The following is a 22,329-nucleotide window of genomic DNA, read 5'->3' as shown; positions in this document are numbered from 1 at the left end:
AGACATATTGTTGAGTAATCACTGTTTTTGAAATTATACACGTATATAATGTTGTGGGTTTTATTTAATTACTTCTTTACTTCTTTCAAAAATGTGTGTTATATTTAATATATTTTAATATTAATTAGAGAGAGCATCACCATAATTTTCCTTCAATGTTTCCAGTCTCTACTTGTGTCAATATGTAGTTAAAGAAGTGCTAGTTCACTGCAGTTGCACTGTGAAAGAAGATTCACATGTTGATCGAATGTTAGATATTCCACAGGATTTGAATTTGAAGCATCTACGAACTTTGAAGGCAATCAAGTATTTGACTTAAGTCTTTTTTTTTTTCAGATTACTTGACCTCTCTACTTTCTTTCTCTTCCACTACTCCTCCCTTTATAGACACATGAAAGAAAATGCACTTAAAAATCCATCAATTGATACAATGGCATTGTTGGTTTCCTTGTTTTACACTACAACAAAACGAAGCTTTAAGATAAATCAAGCGAAATATTGAAAAGCTTCTCTGCACTTGAATAAAAATTTAAGGTATTTTGCATTCCATTTCATCGTTACTTCATACGACTGTTTTACTTTCCATGCATTTTTCTGTTAACCTTATTAATACTTATTAATATTCATCTTGTTAATTTGTTGTTCAAGAGCTGAAAAAAGTGATGTCAATGAAGTTAAAATTACAGTGATTTAATACATTATGCAATATATATCTTACACTCCATAAAACTAAACCTTATTTTAAACCTCAGGATGGGTTATTTTTATTTTAAGGATTAAAAAAGTGCTAGTTCCTAGAGTTGTACTTTGAAAATACACGCATGTATCGAATGTTGGACATTCCACAGGTTTGAATTAAAAGCATGTAACGAACTTTGAATGCGTTCAAGCTAAGTGAGATTGTAGATTACTGACGCAAATGCTACTTTTCTCCGAATATTACTCGTTCTATTTTCGTGAAATTATGGCTTGACACGATTATAAAACCTAAATTTCTCAAACGCTTTAGCAGTGGGAATGCCTACATGCTTGTTAAGTTCGACCTTGATGTCGAGTGTTTGACTTCACATTTGCACGACTGACACACACACACAGAGGTGTTAGAAGTTTAAACAATTTTCCTGTAGGCTAAAAATCGGAGATCGAAAATAAAAGTCTTAACCACGATGCTGTTTCGGACACTTATTATTAATTTTGCATAATTCAATTCTATTAGTCAGTGTTTGAATTAAAGAGGTTTGGGAAGCCATCGAATTTCGGTTCATTGTATTTCTTATCGCAACCTTTATACATATATGTATTTCCCGAGTCATTCACAACAGGGAAAATAAATTTCCTCTTAACCTGAGAATTTTGTATCATACGTCCATAATGTTCAGTATTAGAAATTCGTTTTAAGATCTGGAAGTGATAATTGCCCTGCTAACATGTAAAATCTGTATGAAAACAGTTGTATTCTTGTAAGTATAAGTTAAGGTGCAATATGATTTTTGATAAATGTGCTTTAAATAGAACATTTTGGCTATCACTATTATTAATGGATTTATTGAGCTAGGTTATTTTACGTCGCTGTTCTGTCACTTTTAACTAACGATGAAGATGGGTGATAATAAGAGTTAATTGATTAAAGGGTTCTCACAAGAATATTCAGTCCTGGATTCGAACCCGGGTCCGCTGTGCTAACCACTCCACTACGGAGATAAGTTTTTTTATCTTGTGACGACATGTTTTGAAATGAAATGTTTTCCGTTAGGCAAGATATAACATGAAAATAATCTAAATGTTGGACGGGAGGAATTTCTGAATAAGTCTCCATTTCTTGATATTCATCTTCTTCAATTCGTACTGTTTGTAACATGAATGTGTGTACTTATGTAGCGGTTACCAGTTGTATATCACAGCATCTGTTAGAGACAAGAAAAGTTTCTATCTTGTGAAATTCGAGACTGGAACGAAACAAGCTCTTTCGAGACTTGTCGAGATGAGGCCAACAATGCGACAGGCCTCTGTAAAATCGAGACGAGACCAATTCTTAGTGTCCTAGACTTTCGGACTCATTGCAGACAGGTACGATATTTGAAAAATGTACCGAAGCGACTTTTTCAGGCATACGAAGCGTATATTCAGCTGATTATTTATAGGTGTATTTTGTTATTAGCAGTAACGGTATTCCGTTTTTCTATGGCTCGTAGCGTCGAAACGAGATGCCAAACGAGAAAATGTTATTAAGGGAAGTTCAGTGATGGAATTGGGCCGGTATGCCATACTGGTAGTAAATGAAGATGCCAAAAAGCATACAAGCAGTAAATTTTTAAAATTGGCACTTATTTATTGGAGCTGATTGCACAAGAAGCTAGCAGTGGCCAACAATGTACTCGCTCATTTCTCTCTCCCTCTCTCTCCCTCCCTCTCCCCCCTCATTCTTGTTTGATTTGTACTGTACAGCACTCTTCACCTTCCCCACATCGCGCCGTCACGGCCGAGCGCTCCTTGTCGATCATATGTTATGAGTAGATCCCGGATTTGTATGTAATTACATATTTTATTCCTTTCTAGATACATACTTTGAAGAGGAAAATGTGAACAAATTATATAACTATGATTTGACATAAGTTTTATGTCACATATTTTTACATATTTGCCAGAATATTACATATTTTACATGTTTGCTAATTTGCTTTACATAAAACAACATATTTCGGTAATTTTATTCTATCTTGATCCTTTTGGCTATGTTATCGATCTCTGAAACATGAAGAAAATTTGTAGCTCATGTGATGTTATATTTTCTAATCAATGGGATGCATAGTGTTTACGATCACTTAGAATTGCCACTAAGTCGAAAGACAGGTTGAAGATAATGAAAAATTCGGGAACTGTTATGTATCGAAAGATGCTAGAGTTCACGTAACATGTGCGACATGTTCATTTTGCTTGTGAGTGTCACAAGTGAAAAATGAGTTTAGATTTGTTGCTAAAATGGACATCTTCACACAAATGTGATACAACTGAAGTTGAACTTCAAAGTGATAAAAACGTAAGTACTGAAGAAAGGTTGCATCAAGAGACAGGTTTGTGCATACCGGCAGTAAATTATTTCCAATTCTGCCTCTGAGGAAGTTGCTACTACAAGAGTTGTTACTGTGAAAGTTTGTGCAGTTGCACGCTGTATATACGTGGACGTCTGGAAGGAGGGCTGTGCTCCCACCCTAAAAAATGGGAGTCAACCAAAAATTATGTATTTTTCACATGTAATTTCATTTCAGTCACAGTAATATGCGTTAATTATTGAAAGGGCGTTACAGGAACATGATAATTTCAAACTGAAGGAGTCTTTTTGATGGGACAACATTATTATGGGAGATAATGTGCCTGGCTCCCCTGAAAAAAAAATCTTGCTTGAACTCCCTGGAAAATGTTCTGAAGACGTCCATGTATATTATTGTTTATACTTTAAAGAGCGACCCAGAAAGGATTGGATTGGATTGATTTGGTGTTTTAAGTCACTTTAAGCACAGTAAGGCTAATCGGGACTGGACCTACAGTTTAAAGTAGCATCGAACCACTCTGTGCCTCCACCGGGTATCGAACCCGGGACCCCTTGATTACAAGGCAACGACGCTGCCACTGCGCCATAGGGGAGGCCCGGTCCAGAAAGAACTTCATAACTTTTGCAAGAGTATAAACATTTAGTCGGAAAAGTTATAAAACTGGTTGTGGTGTCATTTTGTAAGGAAATACACCGAGTTCGACTAGCGTTGTGGAATAATATCGAATTACGCCACCGAAAGCGCCAGAGGCATTTTCAATAAAAATGGCTGCTTTCACAGGAAAAGGGCGAGCTCACTAAGTGTTTTGGCATTCACTCACTATCTCACCGAAGTCCGGTATTTCCTCAATAACCGATTTTCTAGTCGATGGATAGGTGAAGGTGGGCCAATTTCATGGCCACTTTGTTCACCTGATCTGACACCTCTCGATTTTTACTTTTGGGGGTTTCATTAAAGATGAACGTTCCACCCTCAGCGGCCAATGTAGCTGAGCTCAGAGCACGCATCTACGGCGCAGTCGAATATGTGACGCTTGTATGCTGCCAAGGGTTTGACAAGAAATTGGCTTCAGATGGGATGCCAGCCGTATTATCAATGGAAGCCACATTGAACCGGAATAGCTTCCTTTTTATTATCTAAAACTTGATGTTTTTCCTTGCAAACTGACACCACAACCAGTTCGGTAACATTTCCGAATAATTTTTTATACACTTACGAAGTTGTAAAGTCATTTTTGGACTACCATGTATATTTCGAGACACTGTTAAGTCTCGTCTTCTCGTCTAGATACCATATCATCCACACTAACTGTTGCCTGCACGCAGTTTCGAGAAAGATCCTGCGATTCAGATCCATTCGCTTCTTGTGATTGGCTGCATTTGTATTCACCACCTGCCGAAGCATAAAGAAAGCCATTCCATTCTTCCGATTCATGGTCCGTGTTAAACGATCCTTGAAATCGCCTCCAACGACAGCTGATCTGCTCCCTCAGAGGAGAACGAGCCTCGGTGAACAGGCTCTAGCGACTCCAAGACATCTTCAATGGCTACCTTTGGCCCGCAAACGTAACATCAAAATTTCCCCATGAAATGGAAACGTGACCTATGCATTGCATGAGCTACAAATGCTAAATGTATCATATTGAAACACTAGTAAATACATGGGACATTATAGTGGGAGCCCTCTCTTCCCCGGAATGGGGGGGGGGATATGCTTCCTTATGCACTCCTTCTCTCTTTTATTTGCGTCCCTTTTCCACCTTGATATTTTCTTTTTGGGCATCTTTCTTCTCCATTTTTTCTATTTTCAGTCTGTAGAATCTATGTTTGCTTGTTTACTTCTCCTTGGTGATGATTTATATTATTACAGTATCCCCTCAGTTTACTTTTTTATTCACTGTCCACCTCGTTAACTCCACCTTCTCTCATTTATTTTTCGTTTTTATTTCTCTTTATCCTCCTGTATATCTTTTAATTTCTTCCTTGTTCCTCATTTTCGAGCTTTCATTTCTCTGTTTCTTTTTATTCCTTTTATTTCTGATTTTCTCTTGCATTTTCGAACTTCCTTCAGTTCTCTTTCTTTCTCTTCCTGTATCTCTTCCTTCTATTTCTAACTTTCTCATTTTCAAGCATCTTTTAAGTTCACTTTCTGACTCTTCCTTTTATATCTTATTTACTCTCTCATTCTCAAGCTTCTATCATTTCTCTGTCATTTTCTTCCTGTATCTCTCGCTTATATTTTTGTCATTCGCTCTCATTTCGAACTTATTTTGCTTCTCTGTCCCCCCCTCTCCTCTTATCTTCTGTTTCTTGCTTGACTTCTGTTCTTTGCTTCACTATTTCTATTTTCCGATGACTGAATTGTTTTTAACAACCTCTTTAAGATTAGAGTCTAAATGTGGTCTGAATTTCAGTTTAAAATGGGATTAAAGCAACTGCGCAATGTGTCACTACCTCAAATCGAACCCTGGGTCCCTTAATTGTAAGGTTTTGGTCATGTACAATAGCTTCAAGCTTTTCTTTGCAGATAAATGTCTCGGAATTCCCCGAGTGACTCCAAAAAAGCTCGTTCTTATGGTGACGTTTAAATAAAACACTGCTTACACAACATAACATAAAACACCCGAGTTACAGTTGACAAAAAAAGAAAAGAATGGCGCCATTCTCTGTCAGAAACCCGCTGCGTTGTAATCTGTGACGAAACCTTATACTTCACAGCGCATGTGGCTCCGTCAAAGGGTTCTGCGGAGGCAAATATCTTGCTTTATGAGTTGACAATGAGAGCCTTTGTGTTTCTTCGGAGCGGCGGGAACTTGCTGCCCCCTCCACCAACTGTTCTTGCAAGTGACAAGCGCTCTCGATTCTCAGGAGAAATGGCTCCATAATTCCCCGCGGTGGCGTAGGATAATATCATCAAGAGGAGTCCAAGCCAGGGGTACTATCCCCCGTGAAAAAGTCTTAGCCCCCTCATCCTAAATGAAAACTTTGCATAATCATTGAGAGTAGAGAAAGAGTTGCGACGAGCTAAATGACATTCGTTCAATTTATTAATTTAGATCAGACAACTACGACTCAATAACTGAGTCTCAACGATCCTGAAACGTTGAATATGTCATTAGTTCGAATTATTTGTTTTGATAAACTTTGCCTGGTAACGCTGGTGACGCGTGCAGATCGCTGGAGATTAAAATTTTATACCTTCAGATTTTCAAATAGGATTTCAAATAATTTACAACTAACAATAACCCCTTTCCATAGCAACAGCATTAACCCGATTTACACATGCGAAATTCCCCCCTTTCTGAAAGAGAAGAATTAATCATTTAAACATTTTCACAAACACTAAATACAAATGGAAGAAAATGTTTTAGCACGTAAATATGAACACCAGAAACAGTAAACTTATTTATTGTATTCAATTTAACACATATTTCCTGCGTACGTAAGCATCAACAATCTGTCCTTATCAAGTTAAGAGACGTAAAATAAAAACTGTCGATACGTGAACGAAAATTTACCCATCAAAGTCATTTAGCATGCACCTTTAATGCCATATAAGGAATTACAAAAGTCCTAATTACTTCCTATTTTGACATTGAACCAATTTTAGAACATGCTCCTCGTTTATTTTGACTAGTGCTATGCGTTTCTTGCACGAAAATAAATCGTTTTACGTGTGCACAGAGCCCTTTTCAAACATGGCGTCGATGGCCATTTTGTAAATAACGCATGGTCTGTGACGTGTACTAGTACCGTTTCCCGTAAAATTCAACACACGCGAGATAGCTATCTCATAAACAACTTTGCTTAAACGTTGTAAACACGATCTTCGAGAATTTTCTTCCTCTCAAAGTCACTTAAGATAATTAATTTCCTCACCTGGTGTGTCGGGAACAACGAATCCAGCACGCACGAGTCCACTCTTACCTCTCTCTCCCCGAGAGCTCCATTCCTTTCCAACACTTATTTTTGCGATGTGCTTTCACTTCATGCTATTATCTGCCGTTTTGTCCTAACTGCAGATGTAAGATTCCTCCCTAAAGCACGGAAACAATTCTGATTTCCTCCACTGTAGTGACATTACTCTGTTCACTCCATGTTTTTTTTTCCGGAAGTCCTTCTCCACCACTGCACACCCCTCTCGATCACTATTCGTCATTTTTGCAGAGCACATTTGTCTTTACCAAACAACAATTTTTCATGATTTAAATACCACACGTTAACAGATATGTATATGCGTTAAGGAACCCAGTGTAATGCTCAATAAGATAAACTTTTTGCTGATAATTAACCAAAGGCATCTAGATCAAAACGCTGTATATTTTATTATTTTGCGCCATAACTGCGAATTGCCCATGCGTGCAGTGACCGACACATCAAAATGTCCTTGTGCATAAGGAAACCGCGAGAAAATCGGATCTCAGACAAAGGAATTTACAATTCAAATGCGCACAACGGTCAGAGCCATCTAGCGATTCTTCGCGTAAGTATTAAAGCAACAAAGTTTTCATATTGCATAGGCATTCCACCTATCGTGAATTCTCTGCACTAGACGAGTTCATCGTCTTTGGACCTGAGTTGGGCTATTTTACCCCAGCAAAACACACACGAAACCTAAGTTTCGAGAATACCTTATGACAGTTCGTCATAGAGTCACACACGCATGAAGAGATGAAGAGGAATTTAAAAGAGAGAGAAAGAGAAAATGCCGGACAGAAATTGTCAGTAAGAGGTGGGTTTAAATTAGTTTCAAGTTTATTTATGCACAGATTAACTAATCGGAGCTGGATCTACAGTTTTAAAGTTGATTCGGACCACTATGTGCCTCCACCGTGATGTGAACCTGGGACCTCTTTATTGGAAGACAACAACGACATTGAAGAGACCTGATAGTGATAGATGGAGAAACAGAGAAAGAAAAAAGGGAGAAAGACAAAATAAAGAGATAAAGGGAGAGAAACTGAAGATGAGATAAAAATAAATATAAAAAAATAAGACAAGATGAAATAAAGAAAGAAACATATAGAGAAACAGAGAAAATAACTAAGATGGGAAGAAAGATTAAACAGAGGAATAAAGATAGAGGGAGAGGAAGCTCGAAGAAAAAGAAAAGATAAATAAATTAATAAAAGGCGATAGGCAAACAAAGGAAAGAGAGAGAAACACACTCGAGAAGCAAAGAACAAAGAAAAAAGAATGAAATGCAGAGAAAGAAAGATAAGGAAAATATAATAAAAAGAGAGAGGGAATAATAGTAAGGAAGATAAAGTTGACCCAAGAACGGTGGAACAAAGAATGATAGATGGATAGGTATAATCTAGGCATGACCACGAAAACAGAGTATATAAAAGCTCTTCACAATAACTACGTCCGGTAAACTACAAAATGCCTCCGACTCAGAAACACTCTGTTCAAAGAATCGTACGCGTTCAGTCAAAGTTCGATGGTTACCTGACAAATATTTCAAATGGATTCAGTTCAGAAATATAAAGGAATCTACCGTTGAGTTTTGGTACGTGTGTCTATAAATTTAGAACTTTTCAATTGTAATCTTGCTTAGGACGAATCATTAGAATAAAGCCATTTCTTCCTGTTTCCAGTGACGTCGAATATCTATCTGAAGGAGCTGGACGTCCCGACGGAGGCAGACTTCCAGGGGACGGCCACCCTCCGCTGTTTCTACGACCTCAACGGCACCAACCTCTACTCCGTCAAGTGGTACAAGAACGAACACGAATTCTTCCGCTACATGCCGAGTAACTACCCGAAGTCCGAGATCCAGACCTTCGACACGGATGGAGTCATTGTGGATGTAAGTACGCATTACCTTGATAATTCTCTGGTTATTTTTTTTCAAGGAGGGGAAGACGTTGAAATATTTTTGTAACTATCAAATAAGTTAATCAGAAGTTTCTATTCTCCATAGTCTATTGTCGCAGCAACACAAGTGTTTCACTTGCCTCTATCCAGAACAAAACGAATCCACTTTAGACCATCCTTACCAATTTCCTTCAGGCCTATCTTCGTTTTAACCTTCTTGCGGGTCTTTTTCAACTAGGTTTCCCATCAAGGATCATGAAAACTTTTCTATTCTCTCCCACGCGTTTACATGTTGTGGTGAATCGGGAATTCAACCCGTTTATTTTTGTCCCTTTCGCCACTTCCAGTTGTGGTGAATCGGAACTTCAACCCAATTATTTTTATGCCGTTCGCCAGTTCCTTCTCGCCACCTTGTGTGCGAAAAGGAAGTGGCGAACGGGATAAAAATAAACGGGTTGAAGTCCCGATTCACCACAATGTCCTGCTCACCGATGTTTTCTTGATATAATTATTCTAATAATGTCATGGTATGAATATATGTTACACAATTCAGTATTATGGAATCTTCTCCATTTACTTGCGTTTCATCATTCATATACAAATATGTTTTATTTTCCAATATTCTTAATGTATGTTTAATTTTAGTATGTATTTGCTGTCTTGGAGAGCACGATATATAAAAGGTAGTCCATGTTTGGTCACAAGGAACTTCAAGGATAAAGATTCATTACAACTATAATTGTTCATATCAAAATATTAGGAGGCAGAAAATGTTAAGGACTAACCAGCATCAGCCTCATATATTTTAGTTTCAGTTTTTAATTCTACTCATGCACAGATAGGCTAATAGAGACTGGACCCACATTTGAAAGTGGGATCCGCACCACTATGTGCCTCCACTGGGTATCGAACTCGGGAAGCCCTTGATTACAAGGGGACATTACCACTAGACCATCGAGGAGGTCCGATAATGCAAATACTATCTTACCTATCGCTATTTGATTGTACGCTAACTGATGGTATGCTAACATCACTTGTACTAACCAATGTATAATGTAAAACAATCCGAATCATATTTGTGTAATCCTTAGGCTTGAATGTGTTTTGGTTCGGAGGAATTTTTCGTCATTTGACATGATTCTGTTTTGGTCAAGCCAGTTGACAACCTCGAAGGCGGAGAGGCCAGGCAGCTTGCTTCTACGGTACACCATATTTCAGTCTTAGAATCTTGGGAAAGCATGGGTGTTTATATTTATGAAGAATAAAGTGAACATTTTTAAAAGAAAGACGTGGAGAGAATAACAATCGAGATACACGAAAATATATTTTTTTGAAAGAGAATATTTGGCAGCCATGCCGGATATTCGGGTTCGATTCTCGGGATGGGTTTCAAGTAGGAACTTCTCTGGCAATGTCCTTGCATAAGAGGTTATGGGGCTTACACAGACTCTGATTAATGTGTGTTTGGTGGTAAAAACGGTTGGAGCATGTTGTAATCACCTGAGCTGTGGCCGATATAAGGAATATGTGGAGCTCTGGGTGTCCTCATGGCAGGTGTGTGTAATAAAAACTTGTTCTGCGACTACAAAAAATTATCATCCCATCGGCTGTATGGTCTTCTTAAAGTTATTTTTCCTTTTTGGCCTGTAATTTAATAACCTTCGAGGAAAATGGCTCTCTGACGATGTCTCGCAAGGTTACTCCACTTAAAAACGTAAAATATCTCATTTGTGAACTATTTATTCTAGCTTTATCATGTTGACGAACAGTCCAATATTCGCTATCATATAGAAGCCAAAATTTATTTTCAAAATTCCATTTAATCTATTATATTTTCTAAACATCTTTTTTGTGTTCGAACACTGAAATATGGCTTCCCAAATATACAAAGTTTGTTACCTGTTCAATTATATATCGTTTATCAATATTTTCACTCTAGGGAGTTTTTTTTACCATTGATTGCACTGGGGAACAGTGAAATTGCGGCACAGTGTTTGAGAGCTAATTTAGGGCAATTTCATGCTGCTGAATAATGATATAATAATATATTTCCTGAATTGGCTCTAATTTATGAAATAAATGCAACTAAACCAAAATGGCGGAAACATAAGACATACATATAAATGAACTTCCAACAACAATTTAATATTTCTTTTTTTGATTACAATCATTATTATAAAAATACATTTATATAGGCCTATGATCAAAATAATTAAGAAAATATGTACACAATGAAGTAACAAACTATGTGAAACGTTTTCTATATGATTTCCTGCTGTATTGCTTTTGAGGACAATCCCTCTGTAAGCTCCAACAGTAGTCGGCCATCACGTGGCGATCCCACCGTCCCTGGTACCTTTCTTCCATTATCCTTATATCCTGATGGAACCTTTCTCCCCGTTCTTCACTAAAATCACCAACGTTCTCAGGGAATCTGTCAATGTGGCTATGTAGAAAATGTATCTTCACACTCATATGAGCTCCCAATTTCTCAAAATTTTTCAACATATTTCCAACTATATCGGGGTTCTTTTCTGCTCTGTGATTCCCCAAAAAGTTTTTGACGACGGACACAAAGCTCAGTCAGGCCTCAGATTCGATGTAAGACATGTAAGTTGTAAAATTGGCATCATTTATAAGTGTACGAATTTGTGGTGGCCCGTCAAAGATTCCTGCCTTCAATTTTTCAATACTTAGTCCTGGAAAAGTGTGGCATATCTATTTGAAACAATCACCACTTGTATCTAAGGCCTTGACAAACTGTTTTATCAACCCAAGTTTAATATGCAATGGCGGAAGGATGATTTTGTCCCTATCTATCAGCGGTTCATGAATGATATTAGCTTTTCCCACTGTAATATTTCCCCCTTGGGGGCCAAACTTTTATCGTCCAATGCTTTTCTCTAGCACGACTATCCCACAAACATAGGAAACAGGGATACTTTGTGTACCCACTTTGCTGTCCTAGTAAAAAGATCACCATCTTCAAATCCACACACACGAGCCACTTATGTTCAGCATATTCAATTTTTTTCTAAAACCATTTTTATGTTTTGGTATTCTTCCTTAAGGTTTGTTGAGTGTCCGATATATTGCCTAGCAATGCTTGATAAGTTGCCTAGCAACAATTTACAAATAAATAAATAAGTTTATTATGGGAATTTCAGCCCATTATCAAACTTTGATATTACCGAGAAAAGCGTAGAGTAATTTTACCTCCTATATTTTCCATGGTGTGTTTATTTTTACAACTGGAGTCAATTCAACTGAACCAATCATACAATTGTCAATAACAGCTGTTTTGTGTGCTGAAACTGTTATTAAACTTTATGCCGCAAAATAAAATATTTTTTTTGTTCCCCAGTGTTGTCATTGTATTTGTTTTTTCCTCTGAAAGTTTCATGTTATAATTTGTAAGAATTTATTGGAAGTTTAAAAAAGACCTTTTTAGATCATCGTTACTGCTGTGCCCTTTTTGTTTTATTGTAACTAGATACCAAGAATTGTACATTTTTCTGAAATGTCAGATATGGGATTGTGGACCTCTGTATCATTTAGGTCCTATACTAAGTAACACTCTGTATTGGATTGGTGCAGTGTCACTCAACTTTTGGTTGTTAATTCAGCTCTCACGAATATGCAGATTTCCCAGAAAAGGTAAAATGGAATTACCTGTCTGGCTAGAGGCACCTGTTTCCGATTTTTTTAGATGTCCAGAACACAACGACGCTGGCAGTAACCGACTGTTTCTCCCCGCATTTCCGCTGTTTCTGAACCCAGAGAGCAGACACAATTTCCACACGATTCAGCGTCTGTTTGTGAAAGCTTTCGTGCTTTAAAAGTGGCTAATATTTTTTAAATTACAACCCCTGAGAAAACAACAGATCAAGTAATTTTGCACAGAAAGTGCCCTTGCACAAATATTTTTTTGGATGTGTGAGTATTTCCTTGAGGTCTCCACGATGTCGTAGTGGTAAGGACGTCGCCTTGTAATCAAAGTGCCCTGGGTTCGTTCTGCATGTTGGTTCGGATCCCACTTTCAACTGCAAATACAGTCGCGATTAGTCCATCTGAGCATAAAGTGAACTTGGAATAAGCTTTCTTTCTACTCTCTCATCATACGTTCTTTTATTACCACTTTAGATCGAATCGCGACGATGAATGAAAATGATGATTAGATTAAAGCAAGAAGGATTGATTTATATCACGATTTAAATCAAGATTCAAATCAGGTAATTTTTTTAAAAAAAATAATCACTCATTTAAATCACTTTAAATAAATAATTTATAGAATAATGTACATAAGGATTTTGTAGATATTAGAATCACTTTTTGAGAAAGTACATTAATATCGTAATCATTTAGTGGTGTTTATTGGGCTCTAAGTAAGGAAAAGGAAGGAAACAAAATATATGTACTGATGGGGTGAAGGTCACGCGAAGGGAAATATAGTGTAAACTGTAAGTAAACACACTTAAATTCTCTTGATTTAAAATTCAATAATTCTTATAGGCAAAAATAGCAAATATCTTTTGTAGAAAGATATACAAAATAATATTCATGTTAAACTGTAAATAGCGTCCATATCATTAAACTGTAAGTAAACATGGCAGCTAATATTTTGCAAACTATCATTTTAAAAATTACTAAAATTCAGCTACAAACACTTAATAAAATACTGTACCCTAAGTCACAATTACAGTGTACATCCAGAAGGTTTTTACTGGAAAAGAAGTTACTGGAATTATGTATTATAAGTGCATTAACACATTCAACAAACATTTCCATAGTAGGTTCATATACATAGTATCAGAAACAGAAAAATGTATATTTACATATCATTTCTATTCGCTGTTCAAACTGTTCAAATATTTCTCAGAGTCGTTTACTAGAAAAAGCCTTTCTATATGAAAAACATATCTATATCTGTCTTAAAAAGCAATTTTAAGCTTTTTTTTTTTAAAAAAAAATCGAGTTAAATAAATAAATCCGATTTAAATAAAAATCATCAAAATGATTTTTTTTAAAAAAAAATCAGGATTTTTATCCACCCGGGATTAAAGTGATGAAGGGACACTGAAAGCCACACACTCTACCTTATTGGGTAAATAAATATGTTTAGAAGCTAGCCATAAATTAAATATGACTTCATATAATGAGAATACAACTAATTTGTACAAACCCTCTAATAAGTGTAAACGGTGTTGCATTTCAAAATGCGTTATTTCCTCTGTTTGTTTGAATTTTGGAACATTGGAAAAATGACCTCATAATTCCCACAATTCTACATTTTTGGTACTTTCGTATTTCAGAACAAATCCATGAAACGATGGCTTCAACATTACGGAAATATTGCAGTTGTTATTGGACGCTTTTTTCATTTTTATTTCCGAAATCTCCACAGATGACACTTTCGCTTATTTTCCGTCATTTCGTTTTATAAATGTACCCGCCTGTAATAAAAAAAAGCTCAAACGCAATTATAGTATTAGTGGGAACAATAGCTACTAATTAGTGAAGCTTTGCGATAATTATGCACAAGGATTGCTCAATGTTCTGTTTTCCATATTTACGAACTCTGGATAACATGGTTTGATCTCTTCCAATGCTAATCCCTCCACTCCACCGGTCAACGTTGGAGTCATATGGTCATCGAGAATCATATCATGGATTTTATACACAGACATCGACATGAGGGGCGGCATTAACGGTTTTTATTGTAAAGTATATAGAAGGTTTCTGCTTGATACAGGGTTCTCGCTAATTTTTAAAAAAAAACTGAACACGATAAACAATTTTAGTTCAAATATAGCCTACATTTTTTTACAGCTGGACCAAGAGAAAAATACTCTCTGGCGCTGTTGTTAAATTTTCAACCATAAGCGAGCGAAAGGGAGCGTGGGCGATGCAATCAGCTGTTTGCCTTGCAATACTGCCCCTGCGATGTGCAGCGTTCTTCAACACGTCTTCGTTACGTTTATTCACTGCGAAAGGTTTGTATCATATTGAAGGGTGGAGGGAACCGTACCCAGCGCAAGAAGTAAAATATTTAACGTTGTTGAAGATATAAGATATGGCAACATGGGGACACTCGAATACAAGCAAGGGAAAAGCGGGAGGGGAAAACAAATGACTATCCACGTGAGTTTGCTGGAGTTTTTCTTTTCTTGGTCGATATGTATGGTATGTTCAAATACGATAAACAGTCGGTGCTGTGAATAATTTGTATTTATTTTCCGAAGTTTTGTTAAGATTTCACATGTAAAGTTTTGAATTGAAAGCACTTTAGTAGTACAGTTTTATGTTCTGTAGTTATTGAAGATTTAATACACTTAGTTAGACAATGTGTCATTCTCTTTCCAGCAAGAAAATTCCAACAAAAATTTCGTCGTCCTGAAAGAATTATCGTTTAATAGCTCTGGGATATACAAGTGTGAAGTTTCGAGCGAGGGGCCCACGTTCGACACCACCTACAAGCAGAGCAATATGACCGTCCTAGGTAAGTTTACATATTCAAGTAGTCTTATACGATAGGAGTAAGCATAAGCTACATTTACTGCACGTAATAAAGAAATGCTCCACGGGTGCTAAAACTTTAAGGGAGCTTCATACTCAAGTGGCACGCGACACGAGGGTTTCAGACCGAAGCGACAAGCGACACGGTCCATTCCAGTCTATAAGAAATGCATGAGACAAGTTACGCTATTGAAAAAACGATCCAGTCTGATCGACATGTGCAATTGCCGCGTCACTTCAGTATGAAAAGTTGCATTTATTTCTTAACGTTCGTTTCCAAGCTACACGTATCGCCTACCTGCATGTCCCGTCGGTCTGAAACTCCATAACGCAAGCAACTTTTCTAAGCAACATATTTTTCTAGTTATCGTCTCGAATTTTAAAACTAGTCTCGTCTTCTGCACTCCTCAAATTACCGGGAAGTGAAGTGGTTGGGGGAAGACATAATATAGAATATAGGTGAGATTTTATTATAGAGAAGCTAGAATCAAGCAAAGAATGTGACTAAAAAGAGACAGAAAAAATGTGGAATGGAGGGAAACCTTAAAAATATGGATTGAAAAGGAGAGAAAGAAACCGAGAAGAGATGGAAAAGTAGAGATAATAGTGGTAAAGGTAAAGGTAAAGTGTTCCCCTGTGCATAGCACCACGCCATGAAGGCGTATAGGGGGTGTGGGGGTAACGCCCCACACTTTCTTGATCCGGTCGTGAGTGGGGGTGATGTGATCAGCATCACGCCCCTAACCGCCTTTACCCCCCAGGGTTTCCCCCCGGTACCCATGTTATTCGACGCTGGGTGGGCGCCGGGGCCGCTTTCACCGTTAGAAAAGTTCCCGGATTTGAACCGGCCGGGGATCGAACCCGGGACCTTGAGCATGGTAGTCAGACGCGTTACCGACTGAGCCACCGCGGCCACCGGTGGAAAGACAAGAATATATCAAAAGGATGTAAAGGAAAGAAGAGACACAAAGAAAGAAGAAAGATATATATGGCAACAAAAGGAGAAAAATTAAAGGGAGAAAGAGATAGAAAAACAGAAGAAGAGATTGTGAGGAAGAGATGGAAAGAACAAACAGAAGTACATAGCGAGAACTACATGGAAATAAAAGAAGAGAAGGAATAAGAGATAGCGAGAAATAGGTTGGAAGACGAAACAGGCAGAGATAGAGAAAAATAAATTGATATAAAGAAAATTAGAGAAAGAAAGAGATATAGAGAAAACTGGAAAGAAAATGAAGAGCGATGTGGAGAAAGAGAGAGATAAATAAAAAGAAAAACAGAGAGAAAGAGATGGGTAGTAAGGACAAGAATACAACAGAGAAATAGAAAAAGAGGAGTGGGAAGAGAAAAAGACACAGAGAGAGGGAGAGAGAAGCTATGGCAACAAAGCATAGCTCACCTGAACATATCCATCCCTTCTCCCTCCCCCTTATCTCCGAAGAAAATCCTCTGGTGACGCCACTGTTCTCAGTTCTACAAATATCCCCTCCTTCGCAAAGTCTAGAATCTTTTATCGCATTCCCTTTCAAGCACCAAATAGACGTTAAATTGCGCGGCAAAAAAAGATTTGTCGATATAGAGACAGAACGATCTGTGATTGCTGAATAAAGACTTCGGGAGGAGAGGGAAGGGGCGGCATAACCACTCTTCCCAAAAGCAAATTGGACGTCTCTCTTCCCGAAATTACTCACAATTTTAAAGCTTTCTTTCCTCCCTTTCCGTTCTTCCCTGAATTCCTTCCCTTTGTTCCTCGGGAAAAGAGAGGAAAAGGAGATCAATATTCATCCGGAAAGGACTCATTGTGTAGTCACAAACCGATGTCTCTAAAACTACTCGTTCGTATGATTCTGGTAGGAGGGTTTTTCCCCGGACATTATCTCCGTTATTCCTTTGTTTTTTATCATCGTGCGAGATCAAAGATGGAGATTAAAGAAGAGTAGAGAATCGATGAGGAAGAGGCCTGTATAACGGATGAGGGCGTATTCATCTCAAGGCATGTTATGAGATGTCGCTCCAAGGGAAGATATTGCCTGCAGGGATTGGATAATATTTGATCTTTCCCGATTTCATTGACTAAGTCTGGAATGTCCCCTGGAGGGTCCCTAAACATTGGTTGAAGAGACTGACCACACGGTATTAGCTTCTAGTGGTACATTACTCTTGTTCCGTACCAGGCGAAATAGCTGATCCGGCTGTACATGAAGCCTGCAAAAATAGCAGTGAAGTCTTCAACATTGCTCTATTGTAGTGGATCTCAACCTTCGTAAGCTTGAGGCTCGGTAAATTCGGTTTATAAAAGTCGATGTATTGATCCCAACAATTTCACTTTGTAAGGTCATCCCGAAATTAATGCCTCCTCTGCTGTTAAAAAATATATATGAAGGAGGAACAATTGGCTATTCAAAATACCGTCCGTTGCTTTCGATACATTTCTGCCACCGTTCAACCCAATGCCGAAATAAGCTCTGGACAAAAAGTTGGTGGTTGATTTTGAGCCATGCATTCAAAGCGATTTTAATGTCTTCCACGTCTTGGAAATGCTGTCCACGCGAAGGTTGTTTTTGAGAGGGGCAAACAAATGGAAGTCCGATGGGGATAATTCAGGACTGTAAGAGGGTTGAGGCATTACTGACCACACCACCCCATTTTGGAAAGGGCTGTGACATTTCCATTAACACGTGGGGACGGGGGTTATCGTGATGCAAAACAACAGTGTCCAGTAGAATCTGTTTTCTTTCTCGTCGAATAGAGTCCCCCAATTTACCTTTAGACCGCCGAGCGGGTTTTGGTGCACGCAATTTTTAAATTTTACACTTATTTCAGAAAAACGATATATCTCTGAGACTATTTGAGAAATCTACTTCGGGTAACTTTTGTTTTGCAGCTAGAATATCAGGACATGCAACCGTGCAGGAATCAAAACGCCAGTCAATAAAAGGGGTTTCAATGGGAAAAAAAATATAAAAATGGGGATTTTCTCACATGTTTTATCATGTAATACACCCAGGAACATGAAATTACTTTCATTCGGTTGAGAAAGGACCATTCTTTGAAAATAAGGCTAAAGTTGACCTCTCCTTCCCAAAATAGCGGGGAAAGAGGGGCAAACTCACAATTTGTATGATTTTCTCATTGAAAGTTTAGGGCCGCGGTCCACCCAACCCCTCTTATTGGATTTGGCGTTTTGATTTCTGCACGGTTGAATGCCCTGATGTTTTATCTGCAAAACAAAATATACCCGAAGTAGATTGATCAAATAGTCTACGAGTTATAACATTTTTTGTCAAATAAGTGTACAAATTTAAAATTCGCGCCAGCTTCCACACGTAACTTTGGAGTCGGGGGGAGGGGGGTCCTGGGTGGGTGGGGTTTCTTCCACATAACATTTCAGAGTTTTATCTGAACATCTGCTAGCGTTTACAACCTCACATAGAAGTATGAAGGTGCTAAAAGCACATTAACTTTTTAATCAGCACGATAGGTCACCAGTTAACCATCGGCCGACTACGCCTATATATTCTAGGGGTCACATGTGACCCATTGGCCGAGTTGCACATACCGAACACTTTTCATTGTTGCATTACGTTCCAAGACGTCCGTACAGATGGTACCCCATCTGTTCCAGAACATCGTCACTATTTATCTGTTTTCAACCGACACTGAGGTTGCAGGTCTGCCACTTCGATGTTTATCCGCTACCGAGGTTTCTCCCTTTCGGAAATCCATCTTCTAATATTGGTAATGGCAATTGTGTCCTCTCCATACGCTACCTGCAGCCTGCTATGGATCTCCGGTGACCAACAACCCTGTATTTGCAAGAAATCGATCACAGCTCTTTGTTTCTCTCTGCTATTCATGTATTTTTATTTAGTTACCCGAAAATGTAAAATTGTGTGCATTAGTAACATATCGCATTACATGCGTGTGATAACACCATTAAGCCTTGTTTCCATGATAACCAAAAACTCAATATGCTGACCAAGGCAGAATTTATTTTAATTTGTAAGATATTCTAAACGTTACGTTTCAACCTTCTAGCAAGGTCTTCTTCAGACTCTGTACCGAATACAAATGAAATCAAGGTACAAGGTACAAAACAGGAAGATATATATACACAAAAATCACTCCCCTCCAGACACAAGATTATTAGAAATTTGTTTATTTGGAACATTCCTTTCCAGGTGTTCCATCAGGCGGCCTTCTCCAATCAACTGTTGTTTCACCTGACAGGCGATTTAGATAAACATTTCCTTTCATCTGGAACGTGGTTGGACTCCTTAACTCACGCTCTTTTTCCTTATCCTTTCTTTCTGCATTCTTCTTCTTTCTTCTCTCCTCCTTTGCTCTTGTTCTTTCCTTTCTTTCTAACACCTTATTTCATTCTTTGTTTATCTTCAGTCTCCCATTCCAGTTTATTGTGTCTTCTTTCTCTTTCTTCTCTATTTCTTGGCCTCCTTCCATTTTCTCACCAGTACTCTCTTCTCCCTTTCTATCTGCTTAGACTCATCCCACTCTATGTCCTGTCCTGTTTCTCTTGTGTGCTTAAATATCGCATTTCTCTCTCTCTTAAGTCGTACATCATCACTGTGTTCTTTCAACTTGTCTTTCAGCCTCTTTTTTGTTTCTCCTATGTACACATTTTGACATTCTTTACACTTCACCTCGTAGACAATCCCTTCCTCTTCCTCTTCTCTGTTTTTCTTTTTCTTGTTTACATTCTTCGCTATTCTTAAGATGCCTCGTCCTCCCTTTCTGTAAGTGTTAATATACTCCTTATGCCAAACCACCTCTCTTCTTCTTTCTCTTTCTCTTCTCCCCTGCCACTTTTCTTCCTTCTTCTGTTTATGTTCGTCCAGTCTATCCTCCTCGTAGCAATTATTTTCCAACTGTTTCCATAGGCTCTTTATTTTACTTTCTTTTTCACATTCTTTCGTGCATATTTTCTTGATTCTGTTCTCCATATTCTTTATAGAATTTTCTTTGTCACCTCACTTACATCACTTCTTTTGTGACAGAATACCCCTGCTGCACACTACTTCTGATGCCAAGTGGTTTCAATTTCTTGTCCTCTCTTCCTTTTCATCAATATATCTAGGTAGCTTATCTTGTCGTCTTCTTCTATTTCGAGTTCCAGCAATATCCCTCTTTCTTCATCTTGCATTTCTTTGGAAAATATGTCGAGATGCCTCTTTGTTCCCTTCCATATGCCAAAACAATCGTCCACATATCTGCAAAACAGAATCATTTTGTCATCTCCTTTTTCGACTACTTTCTTTTCCCATTCATTCATTACTAATTCAGCCAATGCTGGGCTTAGGCTTTTATTCTGTGGAAAGGACAAGAGCGAAGGAGGAGAAAAGAAGGAAGAGGAATGAAGAAATAAAGGATAAGTAAAATGAGCGTGAGATAAGGAGTCCAACAACGTTCCAGATGAAACAAAATGTTTATCTAAATCGCCTGTCAGGTGAAACAACAGTTGACAAGCGTCGTTGCCTTGTAATCAAGGGGTCCCGGGTTCGATACCCGGTGGAGGCTCATAGTGGTTCGGATCCCACTTTAAATTGTAGGTCCAATCCCGATTAGCCTTACTGTGCATATAGTGGATTTAAAACACCAAATCAACCAACCAAACGCACTTACAACGAAATAATTACTTTCTATGATATTTTCAAATGCTGTCTTCTCAACTCCTGAGATTAAATGCAGGAAAAACAGGGTCACAAATAACATTGCTATAGAGAGATATCCTACATGCCTAGAAAATACAGCATTTTTCTCACTAAAATCGGAAAATCCAACATTGTATTTTCCCGCCAAGACACTTCAATGCGGCGGCTTAACTTGCATTTTTATAGCTTCTATAAACTGATATTTTAAAAAATTAAGTCGCGGTTGACAGGAGAAGGCCACCTCATGGAACACCTGGAAAGGAATGTACCAGATAAACAACTTTCTAATAATATTGTGTCTGGAGGGGAGTGATTTTATATATATATATATATATATATATATATATATATATATATATATATATATAATCTTCCTGTTTAGTACCTGTCATTTGTATTTGGTACATAATCTGAAGAAGACCTTCCTAGAAGGTTGAAACGTAACGTTTAGTTTATCTTTTAAAATAAAATAAATTCTGGCTTGGTCAGTATATTGAGTTTTTGGTTATGTGTGTGATGTTTCATTGCAATTGTATAGTATAACAATATCAGTTCTTAAGGTGCAGGTATTAATTTAGGGATGACATTTGTAGCTTTCTGATTTTTTAAAATTTACACGTTAATTAATATGTACCCTTGAAATTTAATACTTGTATTAATAAATAAATTAAGGCATAGAGATAGAGTGTATTAGTTCAGTTATGTCTAGGCTCGCTGACAACATTTGGTTGAAATAGTTGACAATGAATGGAATGACAATGGAATCTTTTGCTTTCCTCTGGCCGATATCATTAATTCAATTTAGTAAGTGCTGATCTTCATTGGCGTGTTCCTTCTGCGACACCGAAAAATTCCAATTAATTAGAATATTTCCATCCCAATATACTTGTTAATGACTTGCTATGCTGGGTTGCAAGTCGCTTCATCCTTCATGTTCTAATTCCACAAAGTCAAAACCGTTAAAATTCAAATTTGGAGACTGTGCGGATGGCAGCCCCCTCTCAGACACTGGTGAGAAAGAATTCCTCTTAATGCTGGTGAACGCCGAAGGAAAGGCCATTTCTCCAGGAGGTTGCCAACTTGGGCTACAAGCTGTTAACGTCAGGAGAACCTCTCGCGGGCCGGTATAATTAGCGCCAGGGCCCGGTATCAGGCCGCGACCCGACGGTTGAGACCGGATTTGTAGTAGCACTTGCAAGTCGGTTCCGAGCACTGATAAAATGAAACTTGTTTACTTAAAGGTAAGATAAGAGTTGGTCTCTCGAAACATAGCGT

At 37.9% G+C, this 22,329-nt stretch overlaps 1 protein-coding gene across 1 annotated transcript in view; it reads left to right on the top strand.

Moving 5' to 3' along the window:
* LOC145988321 (uncharacterized) overlaps positions 1–22,329 on the top strand; it is a 108,581-nt gene that overhangs the window by 48,443 nt on the left and 37,809 nt on the right. Inside the window, exons 2-3 of the mRNA XM_083123184.1 lie at positions 8,650–8,861; positions 15,233–15,368. Of these exons, the coding sequence (XP_082979310.1) occupies positions 8,650–8,861; positions 15,233–15,368 (348 nt within the window). The remainder of the gene's footprint in view (positions 1–8,649; positions 8,862–15,232; positions 15,369–22,329) is intronic.

The sequence above is a fragment of the Lepisma saccharinum genome, chromosome 5 (genome assembly GCF_977018435.1).
Source record: "Lepisma saccharinum chromosome 5, izLepSacc3.1, whole genome shotgun sequence".
NCBI lineage: Eukaryota > Metazoa > Arthropoda > Insecta > Zygentoma > Lepismatidae > Lepisma > Lepisma saccharinum.
Note: the sequence above shows the minus strand (reverse complement) of the source record. Positions and strands in the feature narration are given on the sequence as shown.